Source organism: Panthera onca, chromosome A3 (genome assembly GCF_046562875.1).
Source record: "Panthera onca isolate mPanOnc1 chromosome A3, mPanOnc1 haplotype 2, whole genome shotgun sequence".
In the NCBI taxonomy this organism is placed as follows: Eukaryota; Metazoa; Chordata; class Mammalia; order Carnivora; family Felidae; genus Panthera; species Panthera onca.
Window position 1 is genome coordinate 40,188,003 of NC_138341.1, and position 22,261 is coordinate 40,210,263.

A 22,261-nucleotide genomic window follows, 5' to 3' on the forward strand; every position below is an offset into this window, starting at 1 on the left:
AGTCAAAAGGAAATGCTTAGGTTTAAAGTTCACATTATTATAGAAACCTCCTCTGTACTAAGTTTCACATAAAGTCCAGTTCTGCAGATACTTTGTTTTGGATATGAAGTTTTTTATTTATTATTTTTTTTATTTTTTAGAGAATTTTTTTTAAGCAATCTGTACATCCAACATGGGACTCAAACTTAAAACCCTGAGATCAAGAGGCACCCGTTCCACCAAATGAGCCAGCCAGGCAACCCAAACAAGAAGTTTAAAAAAAAAAAAAAAAAAAAAAGTATTCAGACGCCTAGGTGGCTCAATTGGATGAGCATCCAACTCCTGATTTCAACTTAGATCATAATCCCAGGGTGATGGGATTGAGCCCCACATCAGCCTCTGCACTAAGCATGGAGCCTGCTTAAGATTCTCTCCCCTTCTGCCTCCCTCTCTTGTGCACTCTCTCTAAAAATAAATGATAATTTTTTATAAAAAAAGAATTCAAGTCCCTATTCACTGACCAACTTATTTAATAATTTCCTTCATTTATTCTAATTAGGTTTGTGACTATATTTGCATTCATAGGAATTAAAAGCTAGAAATCCAAATATTCCATTTGGCTAGGGCAGAGATAACTATCTGGAGGCCAAACTTCTCCCATCTCTCAAATGCACATTAAAATTTGAGCTCTGTGTCGACAGCTCAGAGCATGGAGTCTGCTTCAGATTCTGTGTGTCCCTCTCTCTCTGTCCCTCCCTCACTAGTACTCTGTCTCTCTCTCTCTCTCTCTCTCAAAAACAAATAAAAATATTAAAAAAAAAACTTTAAAAAAATGGGGTGCCTGGGTGGCTTAGTTGGTTAAACGTCTAACTTCAGTTAGACTCAGGTCATGATCTCGCCATGCACGAATTTAGGCCCTGTGTTGGGCTCTGTGCTGACAGCTCAGACCCTGGAGTCTGCTTTGGATTCTGTGTCTCTCTCTTTCTCTGTCCCTCCCTCACTAGTACTGTCTCTCTCTCTCTCAAAAATAAATAAAACCATTAAAAAAATTTTTTTTCAATAACATGAAAGTCATCTTAATAAAGTTTGGTGTTTTTCCCAAGTGTGGTATTTATTGAAAGAGTGGTAATAAATAAATATAAAATAAAATAACAAAAATTAATATAATTATATATAAAAATGATACAAAATGAACATATATATAAAAGTGATTAATTCTGTTATGATCAAAAATGGTCAAAAGGTTTAGGAGAACAAAAATAAATTTTACCAAACAGAAATACTCTGCAATCCAGCAATTGCACCATTAGGTATTTATTTACCCAAAGGATACAAAAATACAGATGCAAAAGGGTACATGCACACCAATGTATACAGCAGCAGCATTATCAACAATAGCCAAACTATGGAGAGAGCCCAAATGTCCATCGATTGATGAATGAATAAAGATGTGGTGTATATAAACACAATGAAGTATTTGTTGGCCATCAAAAAGAATGAAATCTTGCCATCTGCAATGACATGGATGGAGCTGGAATGTATTATGCCAAGCAAAATAAGTCAATCAGAGAAAGACAAATACCATATGATTTCACTCATATGTGGAACTTAAGAAACAACACAGATGAACATATGGGAATGGGCAGGGCAGGGGGGTGAAGAGAAGGAAACAAACCACAAGAGACTCTTAATGATACAGAACAAGCTATGGGTAATGGAGGGAGGTGGGTGGGAGATGGGTACTAAGGAGGGCACACGCTATGATGAGCACTGAGTGTTGTATGTAACTGATGAATCACTGAATTCTGCTCCTGAAACCAATATTGCACTGTATGTTAACTAAAATTTAAATTAAAATAGTAATAATAATAATAATAATAATAATAAATTTTACCTCATTAAAGAAAGATAAAGACTAGCCATGTTGGTTCAGGAAGAAATAATGCTCATTAGTATGAGCTACAAAACTGGGAGGGAAACCACAGAACAGACCCTAAATAAATGCCATCTCCCTACAGGTCCCTCCTGATGGGTTTGTGAATCCTTAACAGCACTGTGCTTACTATGAGCACAACTTTCTTTGGCAAGGTAATCCGTTTAGAAAGGAGGATAGAGGTTTCTGCTAAATACAATAAACCTAGGCATCTTAGAGGAAGACAACTCAGGACACAGGGAATACTGCAACAGAGATGATTGGGAAAGCCCCTACAAGCTTAGCTCACCTAAATAAACAAGGACTTCATGCCTAGAGAATAATTACTAAAAAAAAGGGTTATTATCGAAAGGAAAGAAGTATGGGGGCTGAGTGGCTCAGTCGGTTGAGCATTGAATTCTTGATTTCGGCTCAGGTCATGATCTCAGTTTGTGAATTCGAGCCCCATGTTGGGCTCTGCACTGACAGGGTGAAGCCTGCTTGGGATTTTCTCTCTCCTTTCCCCTCTCTCGCCCTCCCCTGCACATGTGTGCACACATGCACTCTCTCTCTCAAAATAAATAAACTTTACAAAAATAAATTAATAAATAAAGAAGTATGGACAAAGTTCATCCTAGTTCTCACTTATCCAAGCTGTGGAGAGAGGTTGCTCTCTGCTTTCAGCAACAATACAAAAAAGTATGTGTCAGACGGAAATCATTCAGCCTCCAGATGGAATACTTCGTCCATTCAATCCCATTGTAGTGGCAATTATATCACAGAGGATTTGTTCGTCTACTTATTTTAAAAATAAAAACTTCCTATGGGAACTAAAACCCCTCACAAAGCCAAGGCTAACTGTACTGACCATGTTCAAATCCAATCTGTTCAACCTGTAAGTCTTTTTCTCTCTACTTAAGCATTTAACCTTTCCAGGGTCTAGGTATGACATCAGTGGCAGATGCCAAAACTGACAGATACACTTTCATAATTTTTTATCCAAATTCTTTATGTAAAAATACCATAATCAAAGTTTAAAGGCCAAATAAGAACTAGAAGGAAATCTGTGCAACATATATAACAGAAAAACACTAATATATATTTTTCAGAGTTCAGCAAAATAAACTACCAACAGAAAAATGAGCACACGGCCCATCAACACTTGAAAAAATACAAGTAATCAACTTCAGAAGTGAATAAACAAAAGTTAAGTTAAATGTATCAAAATGGGAAAAAAATAACAGTGTAACAGACACAATGCAAGATGAAGAACTCTCTTTTGTGTTGCTGATGGGTTTGTAAATTGCTACAAACAGCCTACAGCCTAGAATCTAGGCCCTAAATGCATTAATACAAGAAATGATGGTTAAATAAACTATAATTCATTCACGAATTGAATTAACATGTAATCATTAAAGATGCTGAACAAGAATATGTACAGGCATAGGTTAGGTTTCAGACCACTACAATAAAGCTAATAATACAATAAAGAGAGTCAAAGGGATTTTTTGGTTTCCCAGTCCATCATAAGGTTATGTTTCTACTATACTATAGTCTATTAAGTGTGCAATAGCCTATGTCTAAAAAAACAATGTGCATACCTTAATTTAAAAATACTTTTAAGTTAAGTAATTTAGGGGCACCTGGGTGGCTCAGTCGGTTAAGCGCCCAACTCTTGATTTCGGCTCAGGTCATGATCTCATGGTTCATGGGATCAAACCCGGAGTAGGACTCTGCGCTGACAGTGTGAAGTCTTCTCGGGATTCTCTCTCTCTCACTCTGCCCCTCCCCCACTCTCCAAAATCTATAAACGTTAAAAAAAATTAATACTTTATTGCTAAAAAAAATGCTATCATCTGAGTTTTTTTTTTAAGATTTATTTTTTTAAGAGAGAGAGCAAATGTGCACCCACAAGGGGGAGGGGCAGAAAGAGAAAGGGAGAGAGAGAGAATCCCCAGAAGGCACTGTACTGTCAGTGCAGAGTCTGACGCAGGGCCTAATGCAGGGCCTGATCTTAGCAACTGTGAGATCATGATCTGAGCTGAAATCAAGAGTCAGATGCTGAACTGACTGAGCAACCCAGATGCCCTCCAACATCTGAGCTTTCAGTGAGTCATCTTTATACTGGTGGAGGATCTTGCCTCCATGCTGATAGCTACTGACTGATCATGTTGCTGAAGCCGGGGTGACTCCAGCAGTTTATTAAAACAAGATGACAATGAAGTTTGCCGCATCAACAGACTCTTCCTTGCATGAACAATTTCTCCCTGGCATGTGATGCTGTTTGTTAGTATTTTACCCACAGCAGAACTTTCAAAATTGGAGTCAATCCTCTCCAACCTTGTTATTGCTTTGTCATCCAAGTTTATGTAACATTCCAAATCCTTTGTCATTTCAACAATCCTCACAGCGTCTTCACCAGTAGATTCCATCTCAAGAAACCCTATTCTTTGCTCAGACATAAGAAGCAACTCCTCATCCACTAAAGTTTTACCATGAAATTGCAGCGATTCAAATATAATTAACAGGGGTGCCTGGGTGGCTCAGTTGGTTAAACAACTGACTCTTGACTTTGGCTTGGGTAATGGCCTCATGAGTTCGTGGGTATGAGTCCCACATCAGGCTCTGTGTTAACACTGCAAAGCCTGCTTGGAATTCTCTCTCTTCTCTCTGCCCTGTCCCCCCAATAAATAAGCTACAAAATATACATATACATATATAGTATATGTATATGACCACATATATACACACAGCACATATACATATATATGTATATTTTATATGTATAGTAACAAGCCTAAAACATTGCAAGGATTACCAAAATGTGACATAGTCACAAAGTGAGCAAATGTTGCCAGGAAAATGGTGCTGAAGGACTTCCTTGACACAGGGTTGCCACAAACCTTCAATTTGTAAAAAGCACAATGTCTGTGAGGCACAATAAAGTGAAGCACAATAAAATAAAGTGTGCCTGTATTGATTTCATACATTTTAAGCAGGACAGAGTACTAGAGAAAGGAAAGAATGAAGCCTTCATTCTTTATACTTTCTACATCTTCCACCCATCCCTTAAGTGTTTATGTTTATAAATTTTAATTAATTTTTGTGGTCAACGAAGCAAGATTATTGTTAATGTTCTTAATTGTGCTTACTAACATGTTCTAATTTTTCTACAATGTATATGTAATACTCATATAATTTTTTAATGTTTATTTATTTTTGAGAGAGTGGGGAAAGGACAGAGAGAGAAAGAATCCCAAGCAGGCTCCATACTGCCAGCACAGAGCTCAATGCAAGGCTCAAACCCACGAACTGTGAGATTATGACCTGAGCCAAAATCAAGAGTCGGACGCTTAACCAACTGAGCCACCCGAGCACCCCAACTTGTTAATTTTTTAGAAGACAAAACTTAATTGCAAACAGGAGAACTTTGGCTTTCTGTATGCCCCACTTTGGAGCTTAAGCGCAGGAGGAGGATCAAGACCTCAGATAGCCAGCACAAGGAACATCTGCGCTATTAAAAAAAGAAAAGATGCATCATCTAACACATGTGTTTCTTATTCAGTACTGCCAGGCCACACACTCATTCTATCCTTCATTCCCTGAAAACTCCAGAGGCCATGAGCCCAGAGGCTAGAAAAAGCCTCACCATCGGGCAACAGCCCTTTGAGCAGACATAGGAATGTTATGTTTGGTGCAAATAGTTAAGTAGAATCCTCAGCAAGACTTGGTGTCTCCAGGTACCATTTGACTCTACCAGAAGGCAGTCACTTCTGGCTGACCTTCACAGTGTTCTCAGGTTACCTCCTCTCCCCATCACTGTTCCCATCTTGATCCTACCTGAAGGACAGCGTTGGCATAGTCATTGGCCTTTATGTTATTCAAGCCCACGATACCCGGCAGATAAGTGGTCCCATCATATGCCCGGGACAATTTGGCTTGCTTGTCCAAGTTTGCAATCTGCTGCTTTGTGAAAGTGGGCTTCAACACATACTGCAAAGCAAAAGAAAATTCCAAGATGTTTCAGGACTGTCTACGGAGTTCACAAGAGCTATGTGAAATAGCAATTTCTGTCAAAAACAAAAAATACTTTGGTCATGAATGTCTCATCACACAACCAAAGGGCTCCCAACCAAAGAGCTCCCAACAATAGGTATAAAAGCTGAGGTAACATTGAACAGGCCCTCTCCTTACTAATCTAGAAGGGGATCTCTGTGTTTAACCCAAAATCACTGAATCCCCAGGTCTTTCTTCAGACCTCACATCTGGCCAACTCCATGATAAACGGTCCAAAACTGGAGGACACACGTCTCTGCAGGCAGCAGGAGTCTGAGTGCCGGGTGAGACCTCACACAGGACTGGTATGGACCCAGCGCAGAAGCAGGAATGCCTCCCCACCTCTGTGCAAATCTGAGATCTCATACTCCCTATGGCTGGAAGGGCAGGAGCAGAACCTTCCCCGGTCCTAGACCCATAAGGGTCATCACATAAAGGGCTGAAGAGAGGTCTCTACTAAGTCTCTTGGGGACCTTGTACTTACTTCAGTTCCTCTCTCTAATTACTATCCATAACTACTTTAACCTCAACTATTAACAGGCATATAAAATTTATAAAAGTAGCATAGTGTTTCAAACACTCGACACTAAGCTTTCCTTAAAAATGAACAAAGCATTCAGCATGAATACACAGACACTTGCTAAAAAATAAACAATAATCAATAGTTCCAACATTAATCAAACCCAAGAAGACTTTCTATGATCTCTTCCTAAGTACAATGACTCTTGGCACAGATCACACACCAGAGCCCACAGATGGGAGGCACTGGCCATTTGGGCTGCATCATATCAAAAGTAGTCATGAGCTGGTATGCAGCTTGGTATCCACTATCCTACACCAGGCCTAATTCATATCCTTCCTCCTAAGTGTGGAAGGTAATATACTTCACAAAAATGCTTTCACCCCAATTAGAAAGTAGCTGCATTTCTTTAGTCCTAACCCACAATGTTAGAAGCAGAAACAGCCGCTAGATTGCAGACCAGAGGCCACACTTATGAATCCAGACCTTCTTACTAAGGTCTCTCTTGCTGCTCCCAAAGGGAAAGAAGCCTCTCCAAGCCCGAGAAATGGAGATTCTTCCCTAACCTTGGGGCGGGCAGATCCCCAGGAGCCCTAGCCTGGCTCCCAAGAGAACTAGTTCCAAACCAGCCTCCTGGATACATACTGTGATATCCTCCAGCGAGGAATCGATGATCTCATAGTTATCTGGAAGGCAGTAAAACTTGAGGGTGTGGAGGTTGAGGAAGACATGGTGGCTAAACTGGACACTGTGAATGTAGGCATGAGACTTCAAACCCCGGCCTGTAGGGAAGAATGAAAGGCAGTGTAGGGCAGATGCCAGAGAGAGACAAATCAGATTTGATTTTCCTTCAGTATTTTGTACTGGAACGTATTAATATCGGCAAAAACAAAGTACTACACCATCTGTGCAATGAATCTCCTACATGAACTTTTCTCACCACAAAAGTTAGCAAGAAAGAATAGCACATTAGTACTTTATTCCTTGGATGGCATTAAGACACTGGTTAGGGAGGGCTGGGTGGGTGGCTTAGTTGGTTAAGCGTCCAACCTCAGCTCAGGTCACGATCTCACGGTTCATGGATTCAACCCCTACATCAGGCTCTGTGCTGACAACTCAGAGCTTGGAGCCTGCTTCAGATTCTGTGTCTCCCTCCCTCTCTGCCCCTCGCCCACTTGAGCTCTGTCTCTCTCTCAAAAATAAACATTAAAAACTGAAGAAAAAAAAATCTCTCTAGAGGAGACCTGTAGCTGGCACTGAAAACTTCACAAGTTTAAAATGCACAACACTGGGGAGCCTGGGTGGCTCAGTCAGTTAAGCATCTGACTCTTGGTCTCAGGTCAGCTCATGATCTCACGGTTCATGAAATCGAGCCCCGACATAGGGCTCAACACTGACAACATGGAGCCTGCTTAGGATTCTCTCTCTCCCTCTCTCTCTGCCTCTCCCCAGCTCACGATCCCTCTCTCTCTCTCTCAAAAACAAATAAACATTGTTTAAACATTTAAAACAAATAAAATAAAATGCACAATGCTTATTTACCCTGAAAGTACTTGCCACACACCAGACAGGCATATGCATTGATATGTGAAAGGGAGATGGAACACAGTTTCTCAAAGTCAAAGTCCAGCACACTCCTAAAACAACCAAACCAAAGAAAAAAACAATTAATAGGGACAGAGGTCTAGGAAAGCACTCAAGAGAAGCAGCATTGGCTCCACACTGCACAATGTCACATAGCATCCTTCAGAGATAGTTCAACAACCTTCTATAAACTGTGGGAAACATTAACTATTCTTCCCCTCAACATTTACTATAGCAACCTCACCCACCAAGTCCCAAAGCAGTATCAAAAAGTATCTGTACTAGACACACAATGCCAGTGACCATCTTTTTTCTTTTTTTTAAATTTACAACCAGTAGAGAACCTTTCATTGCAGTCGCTTTCTCTGGAAGAAAAGCTACAAGTAGGACTAAAGTGACAGGACCTCAACAGCATTCCAAATTAAAAGGCTGGGGGTGGAAGGATATCAAGAGTGAACAAACCCTTTTATAGAAGAAAAACCTATTTTTGTCCATAAAAGTAAATGGGAAACCTGAATATTAGGAAAATACCTACAAATCGATCTACTTATTCAACTGCAAAGTAATGCTATATGAGTACCAGGTAGGTTAAGGGACAAAAAAACTTTACTTTTATTGAATCCACAGGTGACAAAGAGATTTCTCCTCAAATATTAACTCTAATTAATTGGTACTGGTCCCAGTAAAGCTATAATGTCCATTAAAGGAAGCAAGAGCCACAAGTTGATACTGAAATTTCAATTTAAATAATTAAAATTTGGGGCACCTGGATGGCTCAGTTAGTTAAGCATCTGACTCTTGATTGTGCTCAGGTCATGACCTCACGGTTCATGGGTTCAAGCCTTGGGTCGGGCTCTGCACTGGCAGTGTGGAGCCTGCTTGGGATTCTCTCCCTCTCTCTCTGCCCCTCCCCAACTTGTGCACATGCTCTCGTGCTCTCTCTTTCTCTCTCTCTCAAAAATAAACATTTTAAAAAAATAATAAAATTTGAAACTTGGTTCCTCAAGCCATGTTTCAAGTCCTCATTAGCCATAAATGGCTTGTGCCTGCCACAACAGCTAGCCCTTATAAAGAGTAACTCCACAGGGCGCCTGGGTGGCTCAGTCTGTTAAGCGTCCGACTTCAGCTCAGGTCATGATCTCACAGTTCGTGAGTTCAAGCCCCGCGTCAGGCTCTGTGCTGACAGCTCAGAAACTGGAGCCTATTTCAGATTCTGTGTCTCCCTCTCTCTCTCTCTGACCCTCCCCCGTTCATGCTCTGTCTCAAAAATAAATAAACGTTAAAAAAAAATTAAAAATAAAAAAAAAATGAAGAGTAACTCCACTACTAAGAAAACTTCTGTTAGCACTACAACCTTAGAGCATAAGTTGAAAAGCACTGTAAGATGCCATCTGGAATCAAAGAAAAGAAACAGGGATGAGGTGACTACCTGTTTTAGGACATATCTGTTTTTCTTTTCTCTGTTGAATTCCAGCCACCTAGAGTAGTACCTAGCACGTAGTGATTGCTCAAAAAATATTTAAATTTGTTACCGTCATTTTAAGTACACTATGCACTCTGTTATTCCACCAAACAAATTCAAACTAAGCTAAAAGTTCTTTATGCATGTGCCCACCCTTAAAAAAAAAATGCCCTCTAACACTTTATATTAAAAAACAAAGATTAACAAATACGGCAAGAAGCACAATCTTCTGGGCAGAAAGCTTTAAAAAGAATAAAATTTGTGATCATTTGACATAGAGTCAAATCTATGCACTTCCTGCATAGATTCCATCATTCTGTGCTGCCCTTGGCATCCCTGTCCTACTAACCTGTTAATGGTATCCAGGTACGGGCAATGGCGGCTCCTCCGGTCCTCAGAATCCACGCGGCCATTCTTTGCTGAAAGGAAAATCATCACAGGCTGTGAAAATGGGAAACCAGTACTCAGGGTGAACTACTAGTACAAAGAAACCCAGAAATGAGAAAAACTAAACAGGATGAGCTCCTACACAGGAGGCATGGCAATACACCAAAAAGCCCACTAATGGAACAAGTGCCAAATTGGGAGAATATATGTGAAACTCATAGAACCAAAAAACGATTCATTTGCAGATTACATAAAGAAATTGATGAAACAATAAAAGACAACCCAACAGAAAATGAGGAAAATATCCTCAACAACCAAGAAAATGCAAATTTCCCTGGACAATAATACACCACTTCATATCTACCATAGAAGGAAAGAAATAAAATCGGAAAATTCCAAGTGTTGGCAAATACATAGAGCAATTGAAATGTTCCTGTAACTGCTGGTGGGAATGTAAACTGTTACAACCTCTTGGAAAATAGTACAGCAAGATCAAAGCTGAAAATATGCAGAACTCTGACCCAGCAATCTCTACCTATAAACCTGAGAGAAACTTTTGCACATGTACACTGGAAGTGCTTAACTAAAAATATTTATAGCAGCATATCTGAAAGGGCCCAAATTGGAAACAAACCAAATATCCGCCACAAATAAAATAAATAAATGTATTCTGGTATCACCAATAGAACACTATGTAGCCATGAATATCTATTTGAATGAACCTCAAAAATATGGTTAGCAAAAAAAAAGGTAAATCAGAAGACCACATACATATGATTCCATTTACATCAAATACAAAATAAAACACAGTACTACTTAGGGATACATATATGAAGTAAAACGAAAAATACGGGGCGCCTGGGTGGCTCAGTCAATTAAGTGTCCAACTTCGGCACAGGTCATGATCTCGCAGTTCACAAGTTTGAGCCCTGCACTAGGCTCTGTGCTGACAGCTCAGAGCCTGCAGCCTGCTTCACATTCTATGTCTCCCTCTCTGTCCCTCCCCCACTTGTGCTGTCTCTCTCTCTCAAAAATTAACACAAAGAAACTTAAAAAATAAATAAAAGTAGAAATGAAAAAAAATTCAAAATAGCACATAAGAGTATTCCAATATATAGAATAGTGAATTCCCAAACAAGGAAGGCAAATACAACTAGGAAGGGGCCTAAGGGACCTTCCTAAGGTACTGGTTACATACCACTCAGCTTCTTAAGCTGAATAGCATTAGGAGACAATTCTCCATAGGTCTCTCGTGTTTCTGCCCATATTGTGATCAAAGGCACTGTCTGCCTCCAGACTATCTTGTCAAGAATATTTGTATACCAAACAGCATTAGAAGACAGAGAGTCGCCCTACAGAGCAAAGGGGAGGCAAATTCAGACTATTATGAAAGATTTAAGTTCTGTAAGCCCAGAGTTCCTCTCCAGTAAGGCCACCCACTGTGAGTATGTGTCCTCTTCATATTGCACTGTGGGAAATGACACTATAGGAACTAGTCCCATCTTCATTAGCATCCAAAAAACTGTAGCAGGCTAATTAGGCAGCTTGCAAATAAAACCTCAAACCCTTCACAGTTATTGACAAGTGGTAAATTTAAGGATGTAAATGTTCATTCTTCTTTATTTTTTTAATATATATTTTTAAATTTATTTATTGTTTAATTTACATCCAAGTTAGTTAGCGTATAGTGCAACAATGATTTCAGGAGTAGATTCCTTAATGCCCCTTACCCATTTAGCCCATCCCCCCTCCCGCAACCCCTCCAGCAATCCTCATTTGTTCTCTATATTTAAGAGTCTCTTATGTTTTGTTCCCCTCCCTGTTTTTATATTCTTTTTGCTTCCTTTCCCTTATGTTCATCTGTTCAGTATCTTAAATTCCTCATATGAGTGAAGTCATATATTTGTCTTTCTCTGACTGACTGTAATTTCACTTAGCATAATACCCTCCAGTTCCATCCATGTTGTTGCAAATGTCAAGATTTCATTCTTTTTGATTGCCAATACTCCATTGTATATATATATACACACCACACCTTTATCCATTCATCCATCGATGGACATTTGGGCTCTTTCCATACCTTGGCTATTGTCGATAGTGCTGCTATAAACATGGGGGTGCACGTGTCCCTTTGAAACAGCACACCTGTATCCCTTGGGTAAATACCTAGTAGAGCAACTGCTGAGTTGTAGGGTAGTTTTATTTTAATTTTTTGAGGAACCTCCATACTGTTCTCCAGAGTGGCTGCACCAGTCTGCATTCCCACCAACAGTGCAAAAGAGATCCTCTTTCTCCACATCATCGCCAACATCTGTTTTTGCCTGAGTTGTTAACTTTAGCCATTCTGAAAGGTGTGACACGGTATCTCATAGTGGTTTTGATTTGTCTTTCCCTGATGATGAGTGATGTTGATTGAGCATTTTTTTCATGTGTCTGTTTGCCATCTGGATGTCTTCTTTGAAGAAGTGTCTATTCGTGTCTTTTGCCCATTTCTTTCACTAGATTATTTGTTTTTCGAGTGTTGTTTGTTAAGTCCTTTATCGATTTTGGACACTAACCCTTTATCTGATATGTCATTTGCAAATATCTTCTCCCATTCTGTCAGTTGCCTTTTAGTTTTGCTAATTGTTTTCTTTGCTGTGCAGAAGCTTCTTATTTTGATGAGGTCCCAATAGTTCACTTTTGCTTTTGTTTCCCTTGCGTCCGGAGATGTCTTGAGTAAGAAGTTGCTGCGGCTGAGGTCAAAGAGGTTTTTGCCTGCTTTCTTCTCTAGGATTTTGATGGCTTCCTGTCTTACATTTAGGTCTTTCATCCATTTTGAGTTCATTTTTGTGTATGGTGTAAGAAAGTGGTCCAGGTTCATTTTTCTGCATGTCACTGTCCAGTTTTCCCAGCACCATTTGAAGAGACGGTCTTTATTCCATTGGATATTCTTTCCTGCTTTGTCAAAGATTAGTTGGCCATAAGTTTGTGGGTCCATTTCTGGGTTCTCTACTCTGTTCCATTGATCAGAGTGTCTGCTTTTGTGTCAGTACCATCCTGTCTTGATGATTACAGCTTTGTAATACAGCCTGAAGTCTGAGAGTGTGATGCCTCGAGCTTCGGTTTTCTTTTTCAAGATTGCTTTGGCTATTGGGGGTCTTTTCTGGTTCCATACAAATCTGAGGATTGTTTGTTCTAGCTCTGTGAAGAATGCTGGTGTTATTTTGATAGGGATTGCTCTTTCTTCTTTAAACTATAATTGTGCATTATATTCAATCCATCTTAGTACCTGTGATCTATTTCACCATAAAAATAAAAGGGAGTTGGGGTGGGGGGTGGGGGGGGGGGGAGACAAGCCAGAATAGCAACTGGGATTCTAGCCTGTTCCAAAGAAAATAATCTCCTTTATCACAACTAAGCAAGATACCTAAAAAACAATTTCTCTTCCAAAGAAAGGGAAACCAGAAACTGATAAGGTATTTAAGAAGGGCAAAGAATGCCCTGAAATTATTAATTACTCAAGAATATTTATCAAGCACTTTCTATGAGTAAGGTGCTATTCTGGACCCTCCGCGTAATACAAAAATATGTCAAACAGAAGACTGTAAGAACTTTAAGAGTTAATGTTAAAATATAATCATATACAGATAACCAGGACCAGAAGGCAGAATTATAAAGTCTTGGAGAACTAGGAACTCCTCCCATGAATCCCACCCTTAGCATGTAAGCATAGTGATATATTCACCTGCTACTTCAGTAGGCTTTTACTAACTCTCCACAAAGCAAGTATACAGGAACAGGTTCAAGTCAGGAGTTTCAAGTTCAGTGAAGGAAATGTAATTGCAGTGAAAAGGGAAAGCTTCACAAGTGGTGGAAATGTACTTAACAACTAGTAGGATATCAACAAATTGGAAAAGGCAGCCCACTAAAAGGAAGCCAAGGATGGGTAAAGAGGTCTCTAGGAATCAGAGAGTGTCAGGCGAAGCAGGAATCCAGAGAAAGCTGGCAAAAGGCTGCAGTCACGGAAGGGAGTTAAGACTCACTAGCAGTTGTTAGAATGGCTCCCAAAGGTCACAGCCTCCAGAACTACCTCCACTAATTTTCATAGGGACAGCCACGTAAGACCCACTTTCCCAAACCACAGTGACTCAGTCCAGGTAAAGAATGGCAAAGCAGTGTGGCGGAGGTGCCCAGGGTTCAGGATCTTGACGCTACATGGTCACATTCCAGATACTACAACAGAACTCACAAATCAGGTGTTTTGTAAACACTGAAGGAGATAACATAATTTAGTAAGTGATTTTCCAGTTATTTACAAAAGTAATTAGCACAGCGCCTGGCACACGTTAGGTATTCGATGAAGGGCAGATGCTGTTATTTCTACTGTTAAAACATCAAAGGTGCGGTTGTCACTAAGACTAGTGCTGTCCTCGTTAAAACGCAGTGGAGGCCTGTCGCCGACACGAGTGGAGGGTGAATGCCCCACCCCCACCCTCACTCCCAAGGAAAGGGAGTCGAGAGGAAAAGGAGAACGCAAGAGTGGAGCCCGCGTCCGGCCCAGCCCCGCGCACCTCGCACCTCCCGCTCAGGCTCGGAGTCCTCGTCAGCCTCGCGCTCCCGCTTCACTCGCACGGCCGGGACGACCGGCGTCGGGGCCTCGCGCGCGCTCACAGGCTCGACCTCCCGCTTCACACGCACTGGGCTGCCCCGGGAGCTCGGCGCCTCTGTCTCCCGCTCCCGATCTCGCTCCCGCTTGACGCGACCCGAGCTGCCCCTCGACTCGGACTCGCGCTTCCCGCGGGTGGAACCACGAGACTCACGCTTGGACCGACCGGACATTGCCACTACCGGCCGGGTCGTTCTGCGCAAGCTCAAAGCACGCCAGAGCGCGCGGCAGGCATCCAATCAGGAGCGGCGCTGTTAGCCAGCCCAGGGCTCTCTACGAGTCCGCATTGTGGACACATTTCCCCCGGAGAAACTTCTGGGAAGTGCTGCGCCTCTTGTGGTCCCTTTAGGTCTGGGCGGGGGCCTGAGAACACCATGCGGGCCTACTGCCACCTTTCCCAAAATTTGCAGCTGACACGGGGGGAACCTTTCATTGGTGTAGAAGCTGTTGGCTCGCCTCGGTGGTTCAGTCGGTTAAGCCTCTGACTCTCGATTTTGGCTCAGGTCATGATCCCACAGTGCTGGATGGAGCCCCACGGCGGGTTCTGCATGCTGAGAGCACAGAGCCTACTTGGGATTCTCTCCCTCTGTCTCTGCCCCTCCCGCCTTCAACTCCTGTGCTGCTGCTCTCTCTCTCAAAATAAATAAGTAAACCTCAAAAAAAAAAAAAAAAAAAAAAAAAGACTAGAAAACCAGTCCTGCATATTCTACAAGCGCTGAGTCCTTCTGCAGGGACAGTTAAGACATGGGTAGGGTGGACTCAGGCGCTTCGCCGGCTGGAAGGGGTGTCCCGGTCCCCAGCAGTCTTCCTGGGGCTGCCTGGTGGCGGGGTGCTGCTCTGTGCCCTGCCAGGGCACTTACCTCCTCACAACCTCTTTTGAGGTAGATGCTCTCAGTTACCTTGTTCACAAATGAGAAAACTGAAGCACCGGAGCTCAATAGCTGAGGTCACGCAACTGGCGGTGGGAGTTTCACAGCATTTTATCACACAAAAAGCAAAGGAAGACTCCACACCGAACGCTGAGTGGAGTCAGCGTTTGTGTTTTTCTGAATTTTCTGATGCATCAGCAGTAAGCCTAAGTCCTGTCTCCTATTGCTAATTTCACAAAGAAAAGCCCCGACGGAGAGTGGAAGCCGCGCATGCCCCATCCCAGCACCCGCGCAGGCAACTCCGCGCGCCGGGCCGCTCGGCCCGGCAGGCTCTTTCGGGGCGGGTCCAGGGCCGGGGGCCGGAAGTCGGGGTGCGAAGCTCGCCAGGCGGGAGGGCGGCCGTTGGGGCCGTTGATTCGCGGCGGCTCCGACCCCAAGGCTCCAGATGGAATCGACGCCGGATCCCGGGCCGGGACTCTGCTGCAAGCCGGGCGGGCGTCTGGACATGAGCCACGGCTTCGTGCACCACATCCGACGGAACCAACTCGCCCGGTACCGCCCCGCCCTGCCGCCGCCACCCCCAGCCTAGCTTGGCCCGGCAGTCTCTGACTCCCGCTCGGCTCCCCGCAGGGACGACTATGACAAGAAGGTGAAACAAGCAGCCAAGGAGAAGGCGAGGAGGCGGCACACGCCGGCGCCGACGCGGCCCCGAAAGCCCGACCTGCAGGTGTACCTGCCGCGACACCGAGGTGAGGCCGCCCACCCCGCCTGCCTCCTCCAGCCCGCGCGTTCTTTCGGCCCCCAGCCCTTAGCCTTTATGCGCTCTTTTCTTTAAATGAAAAAAAAAAAAAAAAACAAAAACAAAAAAACACTTTTTATTCCCCAAGGCTCAGTTCATGTCGTCCCTTCCCGGAACCCCCACCTCGACGCTCCCCATTCTCCGCTCCCTGAATCTCCCTGAAAACAGGGAAGGCTCCATGGCCCCCAGTTAAGCATCACTATTACAGGAAATACCTGGGAGCCGGCAAGAAGTTGTTTGTCTACCGGTTTGCCCACCATGCTATACTTGAGAGTTCTCACTCCGTGACGGAGAGAAAGCTTGGCACAGCTGTACTTGACCAGGACATACTTGTGGAATGAAACTCAAAAGTCAGTATTTAAAATGGTTTTTTCTTTAAAGAAAAACAATAAAAGCCATTTCTCAAGCTTCCCAGATACCTAGAGATAACAGTACCTAACTTGGCACTAGATTTGTTTAGCATTACTAAATTTGTTTAGTGTTAGATCTTGGGTATGTTCATTCGTTTAGTTTTCATGGGATATCATAAGTCGGAAACTATTATCATTTGTTTCACAATCAGGAAAGAAGCACAGAGAGACTAAGTAACTTGCCCAAGATCTCAGAGCTAATAAATAGCAGAGCCTGTATTTGAACCCAGGCAGGGCTGTATCCACCTCTCCACTACTTTCCTGCGAAGGTACATTGTATATCTACTATGTGACTGTACATTGTATATCTACTGTGTGTGTGACAAGACTGCTGGCCCCAGAGCAAGGATACAAAGGTAAAGGAAACTACTGATTGGCAGCACACTTAATACATGCACACACATACAGGGTCCATAGGAAGATTGGGACTTTCTTTATGGTATGTTTTCATGTTTCATACATGTGGGCAGGGGCTCCAACAGCCCTCCCCTCTTCCCTCTCACTGTGATTCATCCCTCCAGATGGCTCTACCCACCCAAGCAATCCAGACTGTGAGGAATCCGGTGAAAGCAGCAGTAGTGGCAGCTCCGAGCCAGAGCCTTCTGGCCATCAGCTCTTCTGTTTAGAATATGAGGCAGACAGCGGAGAGGTCACCTCAGTTATCGTGTATCAGGTATGCCTCGTGGAAGCAGCTGCAGCCTGAAGGTCCTGGGCCATGCTAGAAATCACTGCCAGAGCCTCAGCCACTGTTTTCCTCAGGGCCAGTGGGAAGTGTCGGCTCCAGTTAGGAGCATAGACTGCTGGGTGATGTTTTGAGCACAACTCACACCTGTCACACAGTGATTCTCAGCGGGCAACAGGGAGGGCATGTGGCCCCCAGGTGAAAATCACTATTACAGGGGACACCTGGGAAATGACAGGCACTGGCAAGAAGCTATGAGTCAAATGGAGTTCTGTGAGAGTGTTGTCTAGGAACAGGGCAGGTCGCCTTTCCAGAAGAGGCCAGGCCCTGAGCTTCCCGACTCTTCCTCCACGTAGGACGATGATCCAGGAAGGGTGAGTGAGGAGGTGTCAGCACACACGCCTCTGGACCCACCCCTGCGAGAGGCCCTCAAGTTGCGCATCCAGGAGGAGATTGCAAAGCGCCAGAGCCGACATTGACCAGACTGAAGGCATTCTCACCAGGCTGGATTCACTGCCCAGGGAGCTCACTCCTGGTTTGGGGATGCCAAGACCCGTTTGAACTGATCTCGAGACATACACATACACACACGCACACCGACACACCCCAAGCTGACACATCCATAGGAATAAGGTGTTGCAGGGACAAGCCTGGCCACCTCCTTTGCAGCCATTCTTTCTTGTATCTTGGCCCATTTGACCAGCCTAGTATTCTGGAATTCAAAAATTTTGTTTGGCTAGCTTGGTGTCCTGGAAGCAGAGATTCCAGGGAGAACTGAGGTTTATAATAGCTTGTGCTAACATGCTGCTTTCTTACTGAGGTCAGATGCCATAGGACACCTAGCTGCTGCACTCCACCCAGCTCACTGAACTGTGTTTGTTGCTTCATGGTTCCTTTGTTCCTAGCTTCTGCTCACTTCCATCCACGTTTTCCTAGGTCTTTTTTTTTTTTCAGCTGTTTCTTTGTTCTTTCCATTCTCTCCTCTTTTGGTCTCAGAATCCATGAGTTCCACCCTACCTCCCAATATGACCGTGCACCTCCCAACTGCTCAGGACTGTGGAGGTGGGGAGTTCTGCAGGTCTACCTTGTGGACAAGCTCTCCCACTTACTCTGATACCAGTGAAGTGGGAGATTTTCATTTTGCAGATTGCATGGCTTTTGCAGATTCCTCTCACACCCCCCTGCTTTGCACTGTCTAGATAGAGCTAGAAGATGATGGCAGAACCAAACTGCAGGGGTTCCCTGCAGCACAACCTGCCTTGGTTATGGCTACAGGATTCCAGTTTTCAGCCTCCCCAGCTGTGAACAGACCATCCTCTGCTCAGGCTAGAGAGGGATCAGCAAAACAAGCGTGAAACGACTCTCCCAATGTGATATAACAGTCTTGAATGTACATACAAAGGGAAATTCAACATAAGCAATAATTGCCTATTGGGAGCCGTGGTTGCAAAAAAGAAGAAGAAGAAGAGGAGGAGGAGGAGGAGGAGGAAGAAGAAAAGGCCCAAAGGGCAGTAAAATGAGCCTCTTTCCTCTGCCCTTCCCCTGCCTCAGTCTTTTTCCTTTCCTATCTCCCAAGAGTATATAAACTGAGATCCTTAGACTAAAGATCCTAGGAATATCACTGCTTTCACCTCAGTGAACATTTTCCTTTATACAGGGTTAGGTTGAGATCTGAGAAGTCCACAAGACATCCTGTGCACTGCAGTTCCAAGCCACTTCAGATTTCCAGCAACTGACCTGACCTCAGTGACTTGAAGTATGGGGTTTAAGTGAGCCCATGAACACTAAGACTTCTTGAAACCAAAGTCCCCCTGCCCCGGGGGTTTCTCTACATCAGGGTCTCAAGATTAGTCTGGCCTTTCCATCTCAGCAGCTTTTCTCTTAAAGGACACCTGAGGGCACTGTTGGTTTGTGCCCTACACCCCTGAAAATCTACCGCCTCAGGAATGGGGCAAGGCAGCTACTTAAACTACATCATTAGAATCTAGCAAGCCACAGCTTGCAGTACCGGAGGAATTCTGGGAAGGTGAGTGAGGTGGATAAGTTAGGCCAAGGACCAGAAGGTTCCTGACCCATAGAGCTGGCCTAAGGTTAAATGCCTTAACTTGCCAGTCCTGGGCTCGGTTGTACTTTCAGAGGAGAAAGTCTGCCCTCTACTTAACTCAGCCTGGCTGGAAGTGCCTTTTGACTTCTAATGTTAACTACCCTCCAGAGCCTCCCAGGTCAGGGAGGCTGTGCCATACTCTATCCCCAATCTTCCTGCAGCTCAGAGGACTGGGGATTTTAGTCTTCCAGCTCTTCAACTGACCTTCCTACTTGGACATAGGATTTCACTGGAACTCTTAGGCTTCCTAGTCTGGAAATGCTTTTTGCATCTGTCTTCTCACAACTGGATGGCCTGTTTCACGGATTTATTACAGAATTTAGAAACAAGACCAGAAGAAGAGGTTGGGGGCATGGCACCTGAAATTTTAGCCTCCATTCCTGTTTGTGAGAAGGGAAGTGTGTACCTATTGTGACCTTTTATGTGTTTGTCATGTAATCCTCACACTCTCAGGTAAGAGACTCACAGGAACTTCTTGTTTGTGAGCTTTTTTCTTGAGGCATTTTGCTTATCAAGTGCATATAAAATATTTCCACCCAAGAAAGCATCCTAACTCTTAGCTAATTTAAGCAACAGGACTAGAAACCACTAAGCCTGGTACTAAAATGAGAGGTTGTCCTCTAGGGGAGGCCTGTTGGTGATGCTGCTGCCACTGCTCCAGATGTGCCTGAAATGCTTTTCTGGTGATGGCCTTCTACCAGCTGACAGCCTTCTAGCTCAGGCTCTTTGTTGCCACCCCTCAGCAGGGCTCCATGATGGTACTGGCACCATCTAGTGTATTCACCAGACTTGCCTCCAGACATCTTCCGGCAGTTTTCAAAAATCAGTGCTTCGCCATCAAGGAGCATGTTCCAGAGCATTTCCCATGGGCTCTAGAGATGTCACAGAAAGGTCTGCCATGGCTATTTGGTACAGTGGCAACCATGTCGGACTAACTGGAGCTTTCTGGCAGGCTGCTTCAGAATCAGTCCTAATTTGACTAGGTACTTTTTTGGCTGTCTATAAAAAAAAAGTCTGGGAGCCTCATAGACCTATCTCACGCCCCTGAATGTTCTTACCGAGGGTAGGCCTTGGAGTTTAAGGGTTTGTTTCCTGGGCCATGATGGCTGATATTATAAATAGAAGGAATCTGGAGTTTTTAGGGGCTTTCGGCTGTATAAGAGTAAACACTAGAGTTTGAGTTCTAGCCAGTTGGCAAGCATAGAAGTCTTTGAAGAATGTAATGCAAGAATGGAAAAGAAGAACGTAAAGCTTTTTGTACTGAGTGTAGGAGTCTGTGGAGCTTGGCCAGCCAGTAGGACCAATGTGGGCAATAACAAACACTTCTCCCTGTGGATGAGACTCTGAAAGGGGCATTCCACCTTCATGATCCACTCTGCAAGACACTGCCAACTAGAGATCAGCCCGTGGGGCTGGAAGAAACCGTTTGGGGTAGTGACTATCCAGCCTCCTGTGCATTTGCCAGGATGTGTGGATAGTAGAGTAGTGGATCCCCAGCCGGTTCCCAAGTGTAACTGAGGCCCTTGCATATAGGAAGAGGAAGGAGGACAATTCTCTTCCTACCTCTGAGCCTTCTGGGAGAATCAGCATGGAATGTTGACAATTATTTGAAACATTTTAAGCTCCCTCATTGAATTCTGCCCTGTCCCTGAGAAATCAGATGGCCAAGACGCCATAGGCACGTACCCCAAATTTCTCCAGTAGTTAGAGTGACGCTAGAAGTAAAAACCTGAGTAAATGGCTCCTTTGCCTTCTCAGTGCCACCAGATGAGAGGTTGGTTGCTCAACTGGTTGAGTTGTGGTGTTAAATGTGTAACAAGCCATCTGTTCTTCTGTTTCCTCATTTCCAATGTTTCTGCTGTGTGGATGGATTAATGAAGTGAAGTGTGCAAATTATTTGAAAATCCTGGAAGAAAGGTACTTTTCAAAAACAGTATTCTTTTTGAGCAATAAACTTAACTATTTTTACAGCACTGTTTTTGCCAAGAGTTTTGAAATCGCTTGTGTACATAAGAGAAGTACAGATTAAATGCCTGCCCTAAAGTCATTCAGCACCACCAAATCAGCACTTGAAATCTCATCTCTTGCTTTGCCTTGACTATTTTAAGAACTGTCCTGGTTGGAGCATAACAGCTAGACTCACGTAGCATTAAAGCTAGAAGGGACTATTAAAGATGTCTGGTCCCACTTGTTTTCTGGTAAGTGACTCCTCCCTACCGACTACACACAAAGAGCCCTTCTGTCATAGGGAGTCCTGTCTTGGGGTAATTCTACTTTAGGGATTACTGAGATTGTCATATTAAGCCAAAATCTGTCTCGGTCACAGTTCTAGAGTGCTTGTCTTACCTCTACTTTACATTAGAACAGCCAGTTTAGGACCTAAGTAGCTTCTCAGGTCTTCCCATGATAACGGTTGGACAGCAACTCAAACCCAGCTCAACTGAGTGTAGTTAAGTGTTGACTAAGACTTGCAAAACTTCCAATGAGGTAGGAAATGCTGAGGTTTCACAGTACCGTTGGGCAGGTGAAAAGAAGGTGTCTGCTCCAATGGGAACACACCTGGGCAGGAAGGTGGTGCTTCTCTGTGAATTAGCAAGAGGCACCTCTGTATTCTGGGGCACAGAACATGGCGCCCAGACAGTGGACTGTATTTTATACCCCACTAGTCCATTCAGCCAGTGATTTCATTGTACAGTGATTTCTCTGCACAGCCATACTTATTGGCCCTGCTTTAACTACTTGTCCTGCTGCAATTCAGAAAAGGGCTCTCCCACAGATTTCCTGTTTCTATTTTTACCTTCCACTGGGTCAAAAAAAAAGGTTGCTCCTTCAAGCCCTTTCCCAGTATA

At 43.6% G+C, this 22,261-nt stretch overlaps 2 protein-coding genes across 2 annotated transcripts in view; one reads left to right on the forward strand and one right to left on the reverse strand.

The window, feature by feature from the left end:
* Window positions 1-14,757, reverse strand: part of USP39 (ubiquitin specific peptidase 39) — a 29,837-nt gene extending 15,080 nt beyond the window's left edge. Inside the window, exons 1-5 of the mRNA XM_060655992.2 lie at window positions 14,454-14,757; window positions 9,863-9,932; window positions 8,010-8,104; window positions 7,113-7,249; window positions 5,732-5,884 (exon numbers count right to left, since the gene is read on the reverse strand). Of these exons, the coding sequence (XP_060511975.1) occupies window positions 5,732-5,884; window positions 7,113-7,249; window positions 8,010-8,104; window positions 9,863-9,932; window positions 14,454-14,721 (723 nt within the window). The 5' untranslated portion in view covers window positions 14,722-14,757. The remainder of the gene's footprint in view (window positions 1-5,731; window positions 5,885-7,112; window positions 7,250-8,009; window positions 8,105-9,862; window positions 9,933-14,453) is intronic.
* Window positions 14,758-15,752: 995 nt separating this feature from the next.
* Window positions 15,753-21,385, forward strand: CA3H2orf68 (chromosome A3 C2orf68 homolog). Its single transcript, XM_060656132.3, has 4 exons — window positions 15,753-15,969; window positions 16,048-16,166; window positions 17,148-17,299; window positions 17,665-21,385. The coding sequence occupies exons 1-4, from the start codon at window positions 15,863-15,865 to the stop codon at window positions 17,785-17,787; spliced, it is 501 nt and encodes a 166-aa protein (XP_060512115.1). The 5' UTR covers window positions 15,753-15,862; the 3' UTR covers window positions 17,788-21,385.
* The last annotated feature ends 876 nt before the right edge of the window (window positions 21,386-22,261 follow it).

Coding starts and splice junctions, on each gene's coding strand:
- CA3H2orf68 (XM_060656132.3), top strand. CDS start 15,863: ATGGAATCGACGCCGGATCCCGGGCCGGGACTCTGCTGCAAGCCGGGC. Junction 16,167..17,147: donor GTACCTGCCGCGACACCGAG/GTGAGGCCGCCC, acceptor TCATCCCTCCAG/ATGGCTCTACCCACCCAAGC. Junction 17,300..17,664: donor CCTCAGTTATCGTGTATCAG/GTATGCCTCGTG, acceptor TCCTCCACGTAG/GACGATGATCCAGGAAGGGT.